Source organism: Haliotis cracherodii, unplaced genomic scaffold, assembly GCF_022045235.1.
Source record: "Haliotis cracherodii isolate W230 unplaced genomic scaffold, xgHalCrac1.p SCAF_5, whole genome shotgun sequence".
NCBI lineage: Eukaryota > Metazoa > Mollusca > Gastropoda > Lepetellida > Haliotidae > Haliotis > Haliotis cracherodii.
In genome coordinates this window covers 14,868,726-14,890,006 of record NW_027266308.1, presented here as the reverse complement: position 1 = coordinate 14,890,006, position 21,281 = coordinate 14,868,726, and the positions used below count along the sequence as shown (strand labels likewise).

Sequence of the window (21,281 nt, the reverse complement as noted above, 5' to 3'; positions counted from 1 at the left end):
ACACGTACTGATGGGCGCGCACGTGTCTACAGACGTCGGGGTAAACGTTACGCCCCCAACCGTATGCAGCTGGCTGTCCCATTTGGCGGCGGGAGTGTCATGGTATGGGCCGGAATTCATCACGGTGGTAGGACGCCTCTCGTGCATGTGGCAGGTGCATTGACAGATCCTACAGCCTTGCGTTCTTCCTCACGTCAACGTTCATGGCGGACAGTTCCAGCAGGACAGCGCACGTGTTTGTCAGGACTTCTTACACCACAACAACATCCAGACATTACCTTGGCCAAGCCCGGTCACCAGATCTGTCCCCGATTGAGCATGTGGGACGAGTTGGATCGACGCGTTTGCAGAAGGAATCCACCGCCCCAAACACTTCTGGCACATCTTGATGCACTTCAGCATGAATGGCAGCACATCCAACAGCGTGCTATTGACAACTTGATTGCATCTATGGGTCGTCGGTGTCAAGCGGTGATTGATGCACGTGTGGTGGGCACAACCGATACTGACATTTCTGTACCCCTGTGACATTAACTGTATCGTGTACGTGTGTCTGTCTAGGTGATCTTCAAACAGTGTTTCAATTGTGGTTTCTGTGTCCTATTTTGAAACAATCGCATTATATTACATTTTGAAAGTCAGTGTTAAGTTTCTTTTTTTGAAGAGTATATGTTGAGGCAGCCACTTCAGTTTCTTGAAATTTAAAGTCAATTAAGTTGTAGCCAGAGACATGTCATAGAAATAAGCTCTTGATACGAGAGGTGGCTGAGCCTAACTACGAAGAATGTACAGAAGTAAATCCTTAACAGTTTGCATGTATCAAGTACAGTGCATTCCAAATACACACCCAGCAGCATGGGTCTGCAGGCATTGAAGGAATGATACATTGTGGTACTTTCATGTAAACCAATTCAAAACAAATAACAGCATCTGTATAGTATCTTTTTATTATTTTTATGGAGAAAGATATGTAACATTTTCTGTTGCTATGCACATATTACATATGAGAACAATAAACACTCCCTGCATAGCAGTTCAGGTGGTGATGAAACTAGCATACTGAGTGGTGTTTCAGCTGAGGTAGCCAGCATCTCAAGTACACATTAACAAGTGTGTCACAATTCACTGATGTATGTCAATTTACACCTAATCGTAAGACACATGACATGCCTACCAATGTATCAATTCATAGTCTACCATCACATTGTAGAATCCTGTATTCTGATTGGTCTGCCAGAAATATCGAATTTAGCATGATTCTGCTGCATTACTGCACAAGAAAATATTTATCCAGAAGCACTTCTTTCACAAACCTGCCTGATTAACAGCTTCAAATACTGATCTTACTTCTTAAACGAAGCAAAATATGTTGCAGTTTCTACATTATTTACAGCCTCTGTGGCAATATCACAGGGACAACTTGACGGATTTTAAACTTTGATTCAATGGTTGAAAATTTTGAAACCTCATAGATATGAAATTTAAAGATATTGCATCTACATTCAAAACATCTAAATTGAAAACACATAAGGTTTATCTTCTAATTTTTCAATTCTGTATCAATTTTCAAAAGGTTCTATTAACCAGGTTTTGCAGGAATCCTGGCAGATGACTATGTGAGTTAGTGTTTGCTTAATGTCTGTTACAAAACAAACACCAAAGATGCTTGCATTATACCCGGTACTCTAAGAATTTTTAACAAGCATAAAGTAATCAGTAATGCAACTTAAACACTAAACACCTCGTGTCAGCCTGGTCAAATGTAACATTTAAAAATCTCTTTAAAAATAACAATCTGATCTAAGCATTGCAATATGTAGCGAAACATGACATAGGCATGTCATGACCTCTACAATATTCAACACAATAAATGACCATACATACATGACATAAGCACTACCCCACAAACAAAAGAGTTCTATTTGATCTGACATGTATAAGGTTAAATACGGTAACACCCTCAACATGACACCAACATGACAAGCTAGCCTCTGAAGCAAAAGCACTGGGGAAAATAATCTTTTTTGAGGGGTATTTTAACTACATTGGCAATAATGTAGGACAGTCAGTACGTGTGAATTGGCTCAAACTGTATTTGAGGTGACTTGAAACCATAGACATACCTGAAATAGTCGTCTGTTCCACTCAGGATGGTTTCATGTTCTTTATAACAGCTACAAATTGCAAATGGAACCACTTTGGCTTCTTGTTAAGAGGTGACTAACCAATGAGGTACGACAAGTCATGGATCGTTTCTTCAGAGTGAATGAATGGTGTATCCGCGACCCATGGGCAACTGACTAATAGCTTTCATTCAAGACAATGGATACTTTGTAATTCCTAGTTAAGAGTTGGTTGTTCCCTATGTTACAGATTAGCAATTTTAAGAATGAAATTATGAAGAAAGTATATGGAAAATCAACCTACAGAAAACTTTGTGACAGTCATGGAATTTGTGAGCTCACCAACAATGGACGTATATACATTATGGTTGTCATCAATGAAGCAATATGATGTCATATTGCTTCAACTGATCAATATGTTCAGAAGCATTAGTGTGAGTGAGTGAGTGAGGATGGCTTTACGCCGCTTTTAGCAATATTCAAGCAATATCACGGCGGGGGACACCAGAAAAGGGTTTCACACATTGTACCCATGTTGGGAATCGAACCCGGGCCCTTGACGTGACGAGCGAAGCTTTAACCACTAGGCTACCCGACCGGCCCTGAGAAGCACTAAAATGCATGTGCTAATATTGGAAAGTATTTTCATTCGATCTTCCTGCCCTTATGCTTATGGGTGTATTTGGCAACATACTACCTGTACATTGCAATGATAAGGTCTCATAGAGCTTGTGTTTTTCTTACATTTTAATGATGTTCTTACAGCATTGAAACTAAGCCACAAGAAACGTAGATGTCACTGTTTGGTTTACAAGTAATTTCTAAACTACAGAAGTGGTTTTCATCCCCAAACTCAACATAATAAATTATCAAACAACAAATGAAATACACAACACAATGATATGATGTTTGGCTGAAAAACATAGCAAAGATACCACTGCATGAAATCCAAATGAGCTGAACAAGATGTTTATAATTGCAGATCTAAAAACTAAAATGTACAAACAAATGAAGACAAGACACATGAGATATTTCATCACTGGATTTTCTACAAAATATGTTAAGACTTGGAACCCAGCTCAACTTGGATCATAATAATAACAAGAAACGTCATATACACTACTATTGCTCACTCCCATGTTGATAATCTAGAAAATAACAATACAACCACATATACTACTCAAAACAAGTTAAGGAACACCCACAATTGGAAGGCTGTGTGTTGCAATACCCACCAGCCATCAGAGTTCACTCCAGTCATAGGATAAAATCATGTGTTCTTTAACTTCTTTTTAGTAGTATATCCTTGGGCCCTGTTAATTCCTTAAAAAACAACCAAGTCACAGAATCTGAAAATTTTATCCAATTTAGTCTCCGCCTGGGGCCCTATTCTAACCTGGCTTCCCTCATGGATGTGTCTGTTGGAAATAGTGGCCCCTATGCTCAAGCCTGGATAAATAATGGCAGTATTTGTCCAGCAAGGTTTATGACGCTAGTGAGGCCTGGGGTGCCATGGCTGATTTATCAAGTGCCTAATGGAAACAAACCTATTTCAGTCTTGGTTAACCCCAGCAATGCTAACATTGTTCGTGTTTTCTGTCCAGTAAAAACTGTGTACTGACTGCAGAGGAGGAGGGCTGGCGGCAGGTTTCAGACACTCCTCAACATGTTTATCATGAAATAAATATATTCAAACATTTTATGCAATGATATGGTCACGACAAAACCTGATACCATGAATCCACGGGAAAACTGGTGTGTTCTTGCTTAGCTTATCGTGCTCCATGTTGATACACAAATGCACTTGATACCCACCTTCCCAACTCTTATGAACTCTCCACAATGCACAGTGCATGTCCTTCATGGTCCATACGATCCAAGTCTTGTCCTTCATGCTCCATACGATACAAGTCTTGTCCTTCATGGTCCATACGATCCAAGTCTTGTCCTTCATGGTCCATACGATCCAAGTCTTGTCCTGCATGGTCCATATGATCCAAGTCTTGTCCCGCATGGTCCATATGATCCAAGTCTTGTCCCGCATGGTCCATATGATCCAAGTCTTGTCCCGCATGGTCCATATGATCCAAGTCTTGTCCCGCATGGTCCATATGATCCAAGTCTTGTCCCGCATGGTCCATATGATCCAAGTCTTGTCCCGCATGGTCCATATGATCCAAGTCTCGTCCTGCATGGTCCATATGGCCCACGTCCATCTCACTCGTCCGAGGCACACAGTGGCAGCGTGAAACACCCTGCTAGCTCCCGTTCTGCTGCTGCTGCTGCTGCTGCTGCTGCTGCTGACTGCCGGCCTTCCTCTGTGCGGCGTAGTCCACTGTGGTCTGCAGAATCTTCTTCTCACAAGTCCTGAGTTGGAGAGCGAGAAGCAGTGCCGGGGACAAGTCCGATTTCTTCAACTGTTCCTCATCAGCCTGAGGGATATCAACACACATGTGACATATTAACAGTGTGCATAACTGTGTCTTAACTCAGGGATTCTCCAGAATGCCAAACTAAGTGACCAATGCAGGCAATCATGGAAAGAAATGATTAATTTGCTCAAATTGGTCAATAGAATACAAGTTAACTGTACAAAGCCACACCATCGGTTAATACTATGAAATATGAATTGGGAAAATACCATCTTTGAGTGGCCAATCAGATCACTCATATTTACAACCAGTAATGATAAGTTGCCCAGACAGCTGGTAGCTCTCACCTCCAGTGTGGTTGGGTAGGCTTTGAGCAAGAGGGCCGCCCTGGTCTGCAGGAAGGTCCACACCTTCTGTTCATTCTCCTCCGTCACGGGCGCCTCGAGGTCCTTCAGCTGCTCCAATCCCTCCTGACTCGTATCACTGCTGAACTTGGACTTCAGAGGACCTGCCACCCAACACAGTGTTATTCTAGTTGTGACTAGGTGTTTAACCCAACAGGACCAAAGGAAATTTGGTCACTCAAAAAAGTTATCGAAGTCATTTTTTTAAAAAGGCTAGTCAGGTTATATGATGTACTCGTCAGAATCTCCAATGCCTCTAGCAACCTTGTAATACATTTGCCTATTGAGAATGACTTAAAAACAGCAAAACCCAGGCTACTAGGTATGTTAACAACACAGTCATACGCACATCTGGGATATGACCTTGACCCTCAGTCATAAAGAGTCTGACTGAAACTGTTTGCAAGTCATTTCGGAAGTGAAAGACTTACCTTCTTCCATGTTGAAGACTCTAAGGAATGCCAGCAGATCTCCATCAACAGGGTTATCACCCACATGTAGGAAGAACGCTCTGGACCTGAAGTCACAACAGCAGCATCATCACCATTCTTATCATCACAGCCAGCATCATCAACATAACCATCTTCATCCTGACCACCACCATCACCACCATCCTTGTCATCACCACCCTTGTCATCACCAGCCTTATCACCATCCTTGTCATCACCAGCCTTATCACCATCCTTGTCATCACCAGCCTAATCACCATCCTTGTCATCACCAGCCTTATCACAATCCTTGTCATCACCAGCCTTATCACAATCCTTGTCATCACCAGCCTTATCACCATCCTTGTCATCACCAGCCTAATCACCATCCTTGTCATCACCATCCTTGTCATCACCAGCCTTATCACCATCCTTGTCATCACCAGCCTAATCACCATCCTTGTCATCACCAGCCTTATCACCATCCTTGTCATCACCAGCCTAATCACCATCCTTATCACCACCATCCTTATCATCACCATCCTTATCATCACCATCCTTTTCACCACCATCCTTATTATCCCCCACCTTATCACCATCATCCTTATCACCATCATCCTTTTCACCATCCTTATCATCACCATCCTTGTCATCACCATCCTTGTCATCACCATCCTTGTCAGTTACCATCATCAGTTACCATTATCACCATCCTTATCAACACCCTCATCATAACCATCCTTATCATCACCACCATCCTTATCATCACCCTCCTTATCATAACCTTCCTTATCATCACCACCATCATTATCATCACCATCCTTATCACCACCCTCCTTATCATCACCCTCCTTATCATAACCATCCTTATCATCACCACCACCATCATTATCATCACCACCCTCCTTATGACCACCCTCCTTATCATCATAACCATCCTTATCATCACCACCATCCGTATCATCAGCATCCTTATCACATCCCATTATCACCATCCTTATCACCACCATCTTTATTATCACTATCCTTAACACCACCATCGTAATCACCACCATCGTAATCACCACCATCATTATCATCACCATCCTTATCACCACCATCGTAATCACCATCCTTATCATCACCACCATCATTATCATCACCATCCTTATCACCACCATCATCATCACACTCATCCTTATCATCACCACCATCATCATTGCAAACATATTGCAGTTTACATCATCATTGTGATCCTAAACTCATGCACAAAGCAACCACAATTAGATTACAGTCCCCATTATATGGTCTTATGACAGTATTGACTGACAAACTGCCACTTATGTTTCTCCATAACTTTAAACTTTCAGAATCTGAACAACAATGGTCGTGTATGAGCCAGCCTTGACCTTGACAGTGATCACAAGTTGCCAAGTTCACTGTAGTGAATAATACAGAAATTCAGTTTATTCATGAGTCAAATATCACAAATACTGTATGAGTATGGTGTTTTATAAAATGTCAACTTACGGCTGCAGCCCAATCCGGCTGAGGACTTCGGCCTTGGCTGCGAAAAGAGGGTCCCCCTTGCTGATACCTAAACAATGCTCCAAATCTATATTTCTTGATCCAAACATTGTATTTCTAAACATGAGATACGACAGCAGATATGTTACAGATATTACCCAGCTGAGAAGTTTTATTTCAAGTGAATGAAGATTCACATTACAGATGGCCAATATTCAAGAAGGTTTCACATCAATATGATCAATATGAGCTAAAAAGAGACTATTTTCACTGTAGCAAGGGACTCACCTAATTTCAGACACAGGCGATCATGTTCATTCTCTGGGTACACGAATCCATTGTGTACAAGGAACTCTGCATTGGATCGAGCACCATAGAAAATGAAGATCTGGGAAACAAATGAATGCAACCCATAAACAATCACGTGGATGAGGGGATGATGGTTACAGTGCAAGGAAACGATTTTGAGAGAATTTAAGCGCATGTTGAAAGTGCAAAGGTCAGAATAAGGTCAAAATCTAAAACATCACGAAAAATGGAACATGTGTATTGAGCTCCACAACTAACCCCACTTTCATACCAGTTTTCATTACATTTTGAACAAACCTGACTAATGGTCAGTAATAAGCTTTTCAATATGGTGGCTTGATTATGAACCTCTTGGAGAAATTAAAAATATGAAGATTCAGCTTTTTTGGTCTGTGATTTCTGAGTTGATGCTTACAGTGGGAGGAAATGCATTATAAGAGAATATAAGAGCATCCTCGAAGTGATAAAAATACTGCAATAAGAGGATCATATATATTGAGTCCCACTACTAACAACAAAGATACTAAATTTCACACATTGTAAAAAGGAAATGGCTATCTCATGGCAATAAACAGGTTTTTCAATAGGGCTGCCATAGCAGCCGTATTGAAATAATCTTTTTACATCACATTATATCACCAAACTACTACCTGTAAACCTACCCATCACAAGCTAAAACTAATAAAATCCTAGACATTTTTATATTTGTATACATATCCTGCTTTACTTCTTAATGCATTTACTGTCTGTCCTGGACAGAGAAAGAGCTTGTGTGAGGTCTTGCTGAAATCTGAACTTGGTCTTCTGGTCTTCTAGACAAAAGGGGCACAACAACGCTTAGGGCTCTTTGTAGATGGAGCAGGTGTGAAAATGTAACCTGTCTGGAGACGGGTGGCGACGATTGCTGTGAGGGTGGATCAGCAGGTTTGGCCAATCTGGGAGTTTGAGTCGGTTGATGGCAGACACCCATTTGAAATCCACAAACCCGCCCCTCACAGGCCACCAAGGTGCCATCAACTTCTGGCTGGTGGCAAACAGGTCGAAGTTGGGGTAGCTGATGTGTCGACACACAAGATCGAAGGTATCCTGATGGAGTTTCCACTCTGTCCGTGAGAACGTGCCAAAATCCAGGACTGTGCTGGACCAGAACATGTAGGCCTGTTTGCAAGAACCAGAACATCTGTTGAAGGAAGGAGTGAGTCGTCCCCTGATGGCGCAGGCACGGTAAGGTTGTCGGTGGAGATGACGAGTGGAGTGTACCTGAGGCACCACATTGTTGATGTGCCTAGAGCGCTGTGTGTCAGACCACAGCCCTGTGGTTGTCTTGTCCGTGTCGTTGAGATGTGAGCTGAAATGATTCGTGAGGTGAAGGGGTACAGCAACAGGTAGGCCCTGGCCTCTCATGTAAGGTGCCAGGAACTGTTGGATTGGGTGCAAGTGTATTGACTTCAGCTCGTCACATCCTGGGCTGATGTGAGCAATCCCAGGAGCACTTGACACTGACAAAGTGTAACTGGCCGTTGGAGGTCAGGTAGCAGATGTCAGATTAGGCTGTCTACAAGACTGTAAAGTTGGAGAGTCCGCAATACTAGGGTATCTGATCGTGTCATGTCTTGATGATACGTGGAAAATTGTGTTTGCTAGCGAACCAAAGCCAAATCCCATTGAGACAAAATAAACCTGCTCCGCAACCGATCGCCGAGGCATCGATGCAACAGTTAGTGGGAAGTGGAAACTGTTTCCTGTAGATAAAGCTAACTTCCTGGAAAACTTTGGCCTGAAAGATCACACCTTAAGAAGTAAGGTGATCATTTCCCCTTCCTGGATGTTGCACAAGCACTCCCATTCTTATAGCGAGGTGACGATGAGGCGTGGTGTTGGTATCGGCATAGGTCTACCGCAGTTAGTGACTCGGTCACATTGATGCACATCGACAGGCGTCTGGTCGAGTGGTTGCAGCATTATGTACAAGTAAGCATGCAAACCAATCTGTACAAATACACAGCACAGCTGCCATTAGGACAGTTGACCTAATTCTAGTCAGAGGTGTTTACAGTCAGAGCGTTTTTGATAAGTGACATGTAAATCACCAGGCGCAGTAATCTGGAATCTCGCATATTGTTCAAGCTCCACGCAGCCCCTGTGAATTGTGTGGTTGACAGACAAGGGTGTTTCCAAGTTCTGTGTAGAATGTGTGATGTGGCCAGCGTGAAGGGGCACGTTTATCACCATGTAAAGTGTGACATCTGTGGCTGTGTTGTGAACGATGATCCCGAGGTGGTAGAGAAGATTCTGTCAAAGGTCGAATAGGGTGTGAACTGGTGATCTTCAACTTTTGGTGCAGATCATGTCTTCCAGAAGCCACAGGAAGGAAATTCTTCGAGAAAACTATCGCCCTCTCCGTGGAATCGTTCAGCCAAAGTTGATTAGACAGGGAGAATTGGCAAGGAACTTTCACAGAATCCACACCATGAGGCCAGGTGCTGTCAAGGGCTTGAGGAAAATGTTGGAACTCTGATGTATGAAAGCCAATCACACGTCCCGCGACCGCTCTGATCTCCGGTGGTCTCCTAAGCCTGTAGAATCAGAGTATGTAAGCATAAGGAGATCGTGTTATGGCTAACTTCTGTCTACGAGGTCATCCCAGGTGTGTGCTATGTCCGCCACTTCCAAATCGAAAATGGAGAAATCATACTTCTTCAACCGAAGAATCTTGAACACCTACGATAGAGACAATTTCACAAATTCTACGTCTTCATTCTTTAGCACGGGGCCTGGCGGAATTGGGGTAGGCTTGGACCAATAATGTCTCCTTCATCCATGCCGGGTGAGCTGATTAGGCGCCAGCTGGAAGGGCGGGATGCGAATCGCAGGGGCGCCATATAGCTGCTGGCGCCGACACTGATGACAAGTGGTTTGCTTGTGGGAAGGCAGATCTTTGGGTTGTTGGCACCATGGGTGGTCATAGAAACCCGGAGGCGTCGAGCGCCGCCAGAGCCGCGTAGCTGCTAAGGAGCAAAGGTCAAGATCCCGGAGGTGCCAGTGCTGGCGTCAATGTTTATGACAGGTGGTATGATTGTGTGAAGGCCGATTTCTAGGTCGTTGGCACCAAGGGTGACACGAGCGCCAGGGTGGTCATCAACGTGTAGATAGGCATAGTCGTCAGTGTGGTCATTGGCAATTGGAGTACAGTTGTCTCAGGAGTAGATATGAATGTAGATAGTAAAGATGCAGTGGAGGCCGATCTAAGGGGTAGACGCTGGTAGGGGCTTCCAGCCCGAAGAAGGTGGAGTAGCCAAGCCAAATGGAGATGAAGCAGTCTCAGAGGACTAAGACGTCTTCCAAGTTGCTCGTCTACAAGCTTGCGGTGAACAGCACTTCCGAGGGACCCTCAGGCTGTGGGAGATAGGGGTATGCAAAAGCTACATTTGTAGCTGTCGAACATTTATCGGAGCAGTCCAGACACAAGGGGTGGGGGTCCCAGCCAGACATGTTAGTGTGGTACTGGTTAATGGGACATAAATCTGCAATGAAGCAGGTGGTGTAATCACCATGCGTTGCCACCATGATTGTGTGTGTGTGTGTAATATTCTAAATCCCAGAACACAGTGGTTACAGGATCGGATTACGCAAAGAGAGGTGAATAAAACACTTTAATGGGAGCTGTGTGATGGGATTAGCCACACAACCAGTTGGAACAACTTCTTCTTCAGCAAGACCTCACACAGCTCTTCTTTCTATCAAGAATAAGCAGTAAATGCCATTAAGAAGTAATGCAGGATAAGGTAAAAAACAAAAAAACAAAAGCACAAGTGATTTTTATCTAATTATTAACTGGATGTATTCCAGTAAAATGATTGTTGAGGGGTACATATCTAGTGTTCTTTTGAATAAAATTTGTAATATATTTTACATAATAATATTTGTAAGAATTTGTGTCAGACTATGTTAATGGTTCTACCAAAATCGAAACAGTGGCAGTTTCATGTGTGTCCACAAACACCTCTCACCTGTTCTTCGGCTTTGAACTCTCTCAGAGTGTAGCATTCACTACAGTCCTTCTCCACACTGTAGTCGGCTGTGAACTGAAACAACAAACAACACTACAGCCGTCTACTGGTGTCTGGTGCTACAAGCCCACCCACCATATTTACCCTTAGCATATTAGAAGATATAAAATGAGTGAGTGAGTTGGGTTTCATGCCAGTTTTTTTGCATAACGAAACAGTTTTACAAAAATCAACCCAAAAAACATTATCAGAGCTAATCTTGGATTCAAACCCATGATCATAAGTTTCAGACAAGTCTAAGTGACCCAATGCTGCATAGTGACTTGCATCATCTCAGACACATGGACCACCCATCCCCCTAACAGCAACAGAAGCAGGAGGATCAGATCTGTACTCACGTAGCCATTAGAGTGATTGCACATGTCCCAGTAGGGGATGAGACCAAACGTTGCCTGAGATCCATCCTTGGTAGGTATCTGGTTCTGCCTTGTCATCACAGTAGATACTGCCCACCTGAAGCCAGCAACCATCAAACTCTTATCACCAGAGTCTAGGCAGCACCACTGCTGCACACTTCAATGACTGATTGACAATGGATACTTTCATTGTTTAACGCTGCATTCAGCAATATTCCAGCTGTATGCAGGTGGCGTGTAAACATGGTAAACAATCAAGTCTGCACCAGACAATCCAGTGACTGATATCATGAGTATCGATCACTGCAATTGGGATATGACGACATGCATCAACCGAATCACCGAGTTGTGACACTCCTTACAACAAGCATGGGTTGGTGAGGATCTACATTTTACCTGGAATCCCATGGGTTGATTGGCCATGGTTGCCAATAGAAAGCTTTAAATCATGCACTGTATATATTGTTTACTTGGGTAGATTTATCATCGATGGCCTTTATTTACCATGGTCTCTGGTAAGAAGAAAGAACAAAAAGAGACACTTGTTGAGCTTTAATCATAAATTAAAAAGAATGGTACTGAATTTCTAGTACAATGAACTAAAAGAATGATTACACATTCAGGCCATTCAAATAGGTATATACATTGAGGAATTGTACTCCCCAGCAAGTCTACAGGGTGGGAGTAATTTTGCTTACAGCAGTTGGCAGTGGCCATAGCACAGAGTACATTGATAAAGGGAGAAAACTCCTGTGTGTTATGTCATGGAACCATATTCTACAATACATACTTTCTAGGGTAGAATAATTCATCACTGATTATCCATCAGAAACTGGAAATGGTCCACAGTTTTCCAGCCAGGTGGTCAATGTTGCACATATCAACCACTTTAGCAGAGTTAATTTTAGTTGCTGAAATTGAATTGGCCTTTTGGACACCAAATTGGGGTCATTTTAAAAAAAAGTTGAGGTACCAAAGCAACTTATCAGTAACTGCTAGGCTTGTAGCAGAGCTATAACTGTAAGTCAGTGAGTGACTGAGTCTGGTTTAACGCCGCTTTTAAAAGTATTCCACTTATATCGCGACTTGTCAACTTCATGTGGGAGGAAAGCCCGAAGTGATGCAGGTCTCAGACGTTTACCACTTCGGTGAAACCCACGAGCACGGGTATGGTGCTGACAAAACTAGAAACATAATCGGGGCACACCGGGAAAGTAAAGGAGAGAAAGATAGGTGCTTACCTATATTCATCAAATGTGAAGCAGTCTTTTATAGGTAGATTACTAGCTTTGGGGTTTTTCTGAAATCAAAGAAGAATCTGTATAGAAAAACCTGCAGGGAATAAGACAAGAAAACCATATTGGCTCCACAGACAAGTGTCTTTATAGTTTGATTCCTAGCATTTGGTTTTTGACAAGTGTAGGTCAAATCTTAGACCTGTTAGAAGTAACAAGAAGATTAAAATTTGTTAAGATTTGTTTGTTGTTTGTTTGTTGTTTAACGACTCACTCTGCAATATTTCAGCAGTGGTTTTTAAAAAATCGAGTCTGGACCAGACAATCCAATGAGCAACAATCCATGATGCTGATGACAAAATGTACCAGATCACAGAGCCTGACTACTTGATCCATTAAAATAAATATATAAGAAAAACAATATTTAAAGAAAAAACAAAATTTACACTTTACCCTGAGGTTGATGTTGTGTGTGCCCTGAAACTACTGACTGATAGATGTTTGGTTTTGAATGACACCACTGAAAGGCAACTACCGTATTCAACGTAATAAGCGCCCAGGGTGCTCTCAAAATTAGAAATAAGGGGCTCTTATTAGAATATTATTTTGGTGAAAATAACAGTTGAAAGATCGTAAATTTCGTGGTTAATGCTGACACCTGAAATGTTTATATACGACAGACATATTTTTCCAGAATTTAATTGCTAATAATTAAGGGCGATATAACACACGAGTGCGTTCTATACACGAATAAATAAGTCTTGGTACATTGATCAAATGGAAGGGATGCTAATTGGGATTGTTCACTAGCCAATATCGCTGTGGGCGCTTATTAGAACATGTTAGAATAGGTCGCTTATTAAGTCAAATACTGTACGTTCCATGGTCTGGACAGAGTAATTAGTGCTATGTGTGAAACAGCAAAACTGTCTCCACATGATTGGCGAAATCATGAACAACTAAATTGATACACATCTGAAAGTTTGATTTCACACGCAAAATGAGCTTTGAATGGCCAGAATCCAACTTGAAATGATATCAACTGTAACCATGGTATCCTACCTGTAGCAGCCGATAGAAGTAGGCGTACTGTCGGGAAATGTTGCGGTACTGGTTGAGGGAATCCCCTGAAATACACAGCCATACATTTCAAGGTATCAGGTCATTGTCATTATCAGAATCAGAAACTACTCAGTACCTTACAGAATATTTAATTCACACTTCTGGAAAGTGATGACAATCCCAACACACGGCATCACATACATAGAGGATATCACAGGAGTGTTTATGTCATACTACGTTTACAGCACGAGTGTGTAAATACTGGAAATTAGGCACGAGTGTTGTTTATTTCCGAAGAAGGTGTCTACATACAGAGACAAATTTTAGTGTTTACCCATGAGGTTAGCAAGTCACAACAGCAGCGGAACCACAATTTGTCGAATTATGTCAACAATCTTCAGCTATGGCGTAGTTTCTAGTGTGACGTCATTCCGACCTCTCATCCAAATAAGATTTGGATGACGTCAACAGTGCCATCCGGATGACGGAAACAATACACTGTTGATTCGCGACGTGATATGACCCTAGGGCACACAAGATTTTTATGAACACTGATATATTTGCCCTTGTAGGCAATAAAATGACTAATGTCGCTTCATGTCACAGTCAGCAATATTTCTGGAAAATAATCAAGTCTAGTCAGTCAAACCTAGAAACATAAGCAGGGTGAATCAGGATTCGAACCCACAATTTTAGGTGTCTGGCATGCCTAAGGGACGACGCAACTCTACACAGCAAACAGCACTCGTGCCCCCAAGAGGAGAAAAGCGACCTACCCAATGCTGGGGAACCCTTGAAATGCTGGATTTCATCCTGGCTGAAGTACAGAGGAGTCGTGTAACTTGTCGGCATGATGTCTGAAATGCAGAATACCACAGTAACCCCATATGTCAAGTAGAATACTACAGCAGCTACACTAGTGTCATTGGGTCACATAAGGAGAATGTTAACAATGGTACAAGGTATAATATCCTTTTTCTTTATTATGAAAAATATCCCAACTTAAAGTTAATGTCAAACAAATACCTACATTGTGAACAAATGAGTTGGGTTTCATGCCCCTCTGACCTATATTTCACGTACATCAGGACTTATTAGCTGACATGGTAGAACAGCAAAAAGTGGAACAGGTCATATAAGTTTCCATTTTGGTGAAACCCATAATCCTGGCTATGGTGCTCACCAAACATTGATCATAATCAAAGTGAATTTGGGTTTCAAAATCCAATCAGCAGATCCTGGATATGCTAAGGAAGACAACTCTGCACAATTAACTACCTACACTTGGCTACCTCCTGATACAACAACTGACCTATGTACGGCTTCCACAGTGAGTCTGGCGTCCACTTCTCACACAGCAGGTGCAGAGCTAGAGTGATGTTGGGCATAGCCTGGAGAATCTTGTCCTCGCTGATCAGGTTTCCTACACAATGATGCAGCCATGTTAAAATATGCAATATGCAATTGCAAACATTGAGGATGATATCTACACACTTGGCTCTCTCATTCAAGGGACTTACACAAAGACATTTTCTTATACAGCATTCTGCATATGAAATGCGATTGAAACCTTTTCATCACAAAACAACAGATCATCTTGTATCTAGGTCTACAGTTTATTTTGTCAGATGGATGCTACTCAACAAGAGTACAGTAAGCAATGGTAAGTGCTTCGTACCAAGGGCTGATTTCTTGGCTGAATCCACCGTCAACATCAGCTTCCTCGGGATAGACAGGAACAGCTCCGACTCCTGCACATGAACAGATATTGTAATATAGAAGACAGAAAATACCAGATGCAACTCAAGAGATGATAAACAGAGAGCCACTCACCAATGCCTGGAACAGATAGACAACCTGCTCAAAAATAATTTGGTCAGTTGTGATGGTGACTTTGGTGATACTTACCATGGTATAGATAATACACAGTGTTCCAAATACCATGAATACACAGGGAATCGAACGAGGGCCTTTGGCATGATGAGCGAACGCTTTAACCACCAGGCTACTCTACCACTAGAAATTCAGAATGAGGGACTAGGGGTGTTTATCACATGTACAATGTCTATCCTAATGATGGGGGGTTCCTAGATTCAACCACTCCAGCACACACCAAACAAATCTAAAACTGAATAACATTTCCTTGTCTTAACTAATATCACATTTCTTATCAGCACTATTCTAAAATGTAATAAGCAGTGAGGTGTAAGGGAGGTGAGGTGAAATGGGGTTCAATGTTGTGTTAAAGATTATTGCACTCATATAGCGATGTCGTTTGTGTGGCTTCTTGTACTAATGATGGTTTTACAGCGCCAGTCCACCAAGATATCATTCTGCAATTTAGGATATCCACCAAGCGGATCAATCCTTGTTTTATCCCCTTAATGCAGAGTGCCAGGCAGGGTTACAAGTACCATCTTTTAACAGTGTTTCTTGTATGACATGGCCAGGGATCGAAGCACCGACCTCTATACACTGGAACAGTGAGGCAGTCCAGCAGAGTAAATAAAAAGCACACCTTGAGATCTCTCTTTGCTTTCAGTCCATGTCCCAAATCTCGATATTGCACAATCTCTGCCGACGTTGTGTCCACGCCATTGTTAGTTAACCATTCCAGGAATGCTGGGAAACACTGGTCTCGGTTCTTTTCTGTTGGGGCTATGGCTGCAACAGTTGGAGACATGTAGCACTTAGTCAGGATAACTTGTGCAGTGTAGATGTTGAAAACAAGATGGGCACACTACATGACAACATTCAAGAAACTTGACACTTGTTTCTTTGATAGGCATTTAGAAGTTGGTGTACTAAGTAAGGATAAGAATTTATGGATGAACAACTTCTTTATTACAATTAAGAGCGATGTTTCGGTGTAGGTTCTATCACCGTTATCAAGCAAGTGATTTACAGAGTGTGGTTGACAAGTACATACACAAGTAGGAGGCAATGTTTATACAGTAGAGTATATATTGTTATACTGGAGTAGAGAAGTCTGCTATGTATACACAAGGGTAGTGATGTTAGCCATTGGGGACACAAATTACCATGAACACTGACACCGATGGCAGAGAGAAAAGGGGTGCACATATTTCCTCTGCATAGGATCATATCAGCACTGATGTGGAGTACCTGATTGTATTTTTCTGATTTTCTCGACAAGTCCATGTATTTCTGGGTAGTCGTCCCACTCCTTCGACCCCGTGGCTGGTGGCTTGGAGCAGACTGCAAAGAAACATTACAACAGGCCATTAACTATCTCGTTCTTTGTGTCTGTGCATGCCCGGAATGAGTAAAGTTAGTCGAGTTCATCTTCTGGCGTCCTTGTCAACTTTATCAACAGTCCATTTGTCAATGCATACAATCTGTATAAACTGTGTCACTTCCAGGTCCTACTTGCACAAAGCCATCTTAGCGCTAAGATGATCGTAACTCCCATACTTTAACATACACAAGCTTACAATAGTCATAGCGCTAAGATCGCTTGGTGCAAGTGGGCCCAGTGAAAGCTTGTTAGTCCAGGCCCTATCAGACTGGAGACTTGACTTTCTTGATGATTCCTGGTGTTAATATCTATATTCATGATATGATATATACATGCTAAACAGGTTATTATAGGGCAGTTTTCACATCATGCACCATATCAGCCAGAGACCCCCATGTCAACCAGAGACTCCTATATCAGCCAGAGGGCAGAAGACCAGAGGGCTCATATGGGAGTCGAGGGTTGATATTGGATTTAATATGAAAACTGCCAAATTAAAAACTCTTTATCATATACCATAACATTAACTTATTACAACTATCTATTTGACAGTGAATGCAATACATTTTCCCCATGTTTGGAAGATATTGTCATGGGGAAGCTCAGCTAAGCAGATGATGCACCAAAGGATGTAACTCTCTAATTTCTTAGCATCAGGGCTGATCACCCATTCAAAATCATTGACAAGCCAGGCAGGGGGTGTAATATGGGTCTGGTTATTAAACTCCCTGTGACATGACTGTCTCTATGGTGGTTCTACCACACATACAAAGTGCCTCATATCACTCATATTTATATGATAATACATGCTAATACCTGATACATATATGTCATGTGACCAGCCTCTTATCAAATGGAAAAGCTGTATATTGTGTGGTCAACTTAAGCTTAAAAACTTACATACATAAATATATATATATATATAACTAAAACATGATACACATGATATATCATCAACGTAATATTACTATGTATACAATGTACCATGATTCGTCATTTGCAAGGTTTATATTTCCATATGTTTTCCCATGGAAGAATACCATCCAGAAAAAAAGGGTTTCATTGTACATGATAATAATTTATACAAATAGATGAAATCCTGTAGATGCTGAATGATGTGTTTGAAGTAACGATTTTGTTGGGTCTTTTAGCTTGCTTATTGCTTAGTGTACTGAAAAATATATAAAAGAGAAAAAGACTTAACCCTGTTTAAAATTATACAAAGTCTGTTTGTTCATTTGCGACTTACTATCAAGAAGCTGGTTCACAAGCTCTGTGACATCTCTCTTGGCTGCTTTGGGCAGGGCTTGGGTTTGACTGGCTCCCTCTGTGCTGGCTGCATTCTCTTTGGCTGCCTGCTTTCCACCACCCCCTTTTCTGCTTTTCTTCCCCATTTTGTTGTTTAGTAAATTACTACTTCTGCAGAAATCGTAATTTGAGAAATACTATTTGTTGAATTTGTCACACATTAACATCAACATGATAACAATAAATGTAAATTTGTTTGCTTGTTTCTTAACATCACACTCATTGAGGTTAGAGCCATATGATGGTAGACATCTGCAAATAATAGAGTCTATCAAAACAATTGAGGAATTTATCCAGAATTCCAAACAAAGTGCCCTTCGCACTTGGTTTGTCTGGTCCAAACTTGATTATTTACAGGCCGCCATCACATAACTGGGATCCTGCTGAGTGCGGCGTTAAACAACAAACCAACAAACAAAACAATCCATAAATTGGGGAAATTTGTAATGCCAATTTGGGAAATTGTACAGATATTTGTTGCAGATTTAAGGACGAATTGCAGATTTTGAGAGGGTTTAGATAAATCTCTACAATCCAGTGGATGACACCATAAGCATTGAATAACACAGTTTTGATATGATTACATGCAATCATCCAAGTCATTGAGACTGACCACCCGATTCCAATTACAATTTAACATACACAGATCTGTTGTTATTCTCAGCCTTGGATTGGTTGTTGGTTTCTTGTTTAATGCTGCACTCAGCAATATTCCAGCTGTATGACGGCGGTCTGTACATAATCGAGTCTGGACCAGACAATCCAGTGATTGATATCATGAGCATCGATCCACGCAATTGGGATACAATGACATGCATCAACTAAGTTTGCGAGCCAGATCACCGGATCTTGAGGGTCGCCTCTTACGACAAGCAAAGTCGCCTTTTACAGCAAGCATGGGTTGACGACCTATTGTTCATGGGTCTCAGCCTGGAATGATAGGTCTATAATACGGTAACAAAAATCCTGGGATAGACATGGCCACATGTCTGTTAGTCCAATACTGGTGGAAGTCTTCCAGGACTAGTTGATTTTCCCTAAAATCTATCTTTTTACTAGAACTACTAGTCTGTGATGAGGTGCGGACCGGTTGGATTTGACCGATGGGGTCGACTACGTAAAATCAGTGAAGTCATATCATGTTCAACATATTCAACTAAGTTTGCAACATTTTGTTCCTAGATGTGTTAAATATTGAGAACATGACAAAGTAACAGACTTAGGATTTCTAGGCAAGCGCAAAGGCTAGAATGACATTACAGCAAATACAAGTGTATTTCAAAAACATACGACCACCAATTTAACTGTTTTTCCTATTCTTCATCATTCATGTTCTGAATGGTTCCAATATTTGGTGCTTCACGTAAGAAATTTGTTGCAAAACATCAGCTAAGCCGACAAAATTCTCCACAGAAACCCTAGCACAATAAAAAATACGGATTATCACAGTACAGAAACGCAGGAAAATACCTGTCAATGAATACCTGACTGCAGACAACCCTTCTGAAGTTTACAAGCCGATTTCCTCAGAAGGACTTGACATGTGAACACCACAACACGTCATCAGTTTGTGTGCACAACGGTAGCTATCAAATTTCTGAATGATATTTCTCTGAACGTTTTCAGGTTAAAAATTAAGAAGTCACTATGTAGTTGTACCAAGTCATGTCCAACAAATAATCTACTTTAAAAAGATATGTGTATTTGAAAGTGTTGTAGATACATCAAAATTATGATCGATGTTTTTTGAAACTTTAGGATGTGTGAAAAGAAAATTCTTCCAAGACTCAGTTACCTCCCCTATAAATATATAAAATAATAAATATAAATTTTCCGAGATCAGCTGTGGACATTCCGCCCCAACTATATAGTTTTAGCAATTAAATAAACTGCTTTTATAACGAATCAAATAAGACTTGGCACAAATATTGCCATGTTCGTGTTTTGAATGGTGATTAGCATTGGGATACATATACACATCACATGGTCCAGTTTCCACTTCAACTTTTAAGAAAATTAACGAAGGCGTACTTGATTCGCTAAACTGGTTCCACTCTTGTACGCGACGCAAGCTCAGTCCATTAGCCTGTTTTTTTATATATATATTTATTTCTTATCAAAGTTTAAGAATTCACTTATGTACTACTTATAACGTCGATGCGAAGAAGCCACTCTATCTAATCTATAACAACATAGGGGCCACAACATATTTCAACATCCTTTTGATCTTTTATGCTGTTTTCTATGCATGATATTCGGCCGTATTTTGGATATTATTAAATTCATTTTTTTCATTCACTATCTGAACGCCTTATGTAAGTTTTATCTCTAATCTTTTCAAATAAGTTTCCGAAATGCAGTATTACAGAATGTATCGATTTCCCCTACCATCTGTTCTATGGTGCCCCCGTGGTTATTTTCCACCATATATATATAGGTCCCTGTCAGTCGGCCTGTAATTTTACAAATGTCCCCTGTAGTGAAATGCGGTAACACAGCCAATGCCGCATTTGGGTCTGCCCACATTACGTAATATTAGCTCCTGTATCACTCGGATCCACTCGGCCTTTTTCGCTACCTGCGTTATGCTGGACTGAGTGCCAGTCGTGTGGCTCCTGTGTGCAAGGCCAATCATTTGATCATGTTAGCCATCTCGAGTGAGTAAACGGATCTACAGGAAGCGCACTTTGAATCATCATCATCATCATCACCACCATCATCATCATCATCATCGTCATCGTCGTCGTCATCATCATCATCGTGGTCGTCATTTCTGCAGAATGTCACAGACACTCGTCACTTACTTTAATAAACTCAAGGAATCCGCAACTCTCTAATCACCTATGTCA

General features: G+C 41.4%; 1 protein-coding gene across 2 annotated transcripts; it reads right to left on the bottom strand.

Moving 5' to 3' along the window:
* Positions 1-953: 953 nt before the first annotated feature.
* On the bottom strand, positions 954-19,992 carry LOC139442887 (actin-histidine N-methyltransferase-like). 2 transcript variants are annotated; one of them, XM_071223794.1, is made up of 16 exons: positions 19,903-19,992; positions 18,374-18,543; positions 16,992-17,084; positions 16,384-16,529; positions 15,544-15,616; positions 15,178-15,288; positions 14,642-14,722; positions 13,866-13,930; positions 12,810-12,868; positions 11,551-11,665; positions 11,153-11,227; positions 7,122-7,221; positions 6,837-6,903; positions 5,331-5,416; positions 4,843-5,003; positions 954-4,555 (listed from the first exon to the last, which is right to left on the bottom strand). In XM_071223794.1, exons 2-16 carry the CDS (start codon positions 18,516-18,518, stop codon positions 4,382-4,384), a joined length of 1,551 nt encoding a protein of 516 aa, XP_071079895.1. In that variant the 5' UTR covers positions 18,519-18,543; positions 19,903-19,992; the 3' UTR covers positions 954-4,381. The 2 variants fall into 2 exon arrangements, with proteins under 2 accessions (XP_071079895.1, XP_071079896.1); XM_071223795.1 differs by having other exon boundaries at positions 19,917-19,992.
* Positions 19,993-21,281: the final 1,289 nt, after the last annotated feature.

Coding starts and splice junctions, on each gene's coding strand:
- LOC139442887 (XM_071223794.1), bottom strand. CDS start 18,518: ATGGGGAAGAAAAGCAGAAAAGGGGGTGGTGGAAAGCAGGCAGCCAAA. Junction 17,085..18,373: donor TGTGAACCAGCTTCTTGATA/GTAAGTCGCAAA, acceptor GTTTCTTTGCAG/TCTGCTCCAAGCCACCAGCC. Junction 7,222..11,152: donor AGTTCAAAGCCGAAGAACAG/GTGAGAGGTGTT, acceptor TTTGTTTCCCAG/ATCTTCATTTTCTATGGTGC.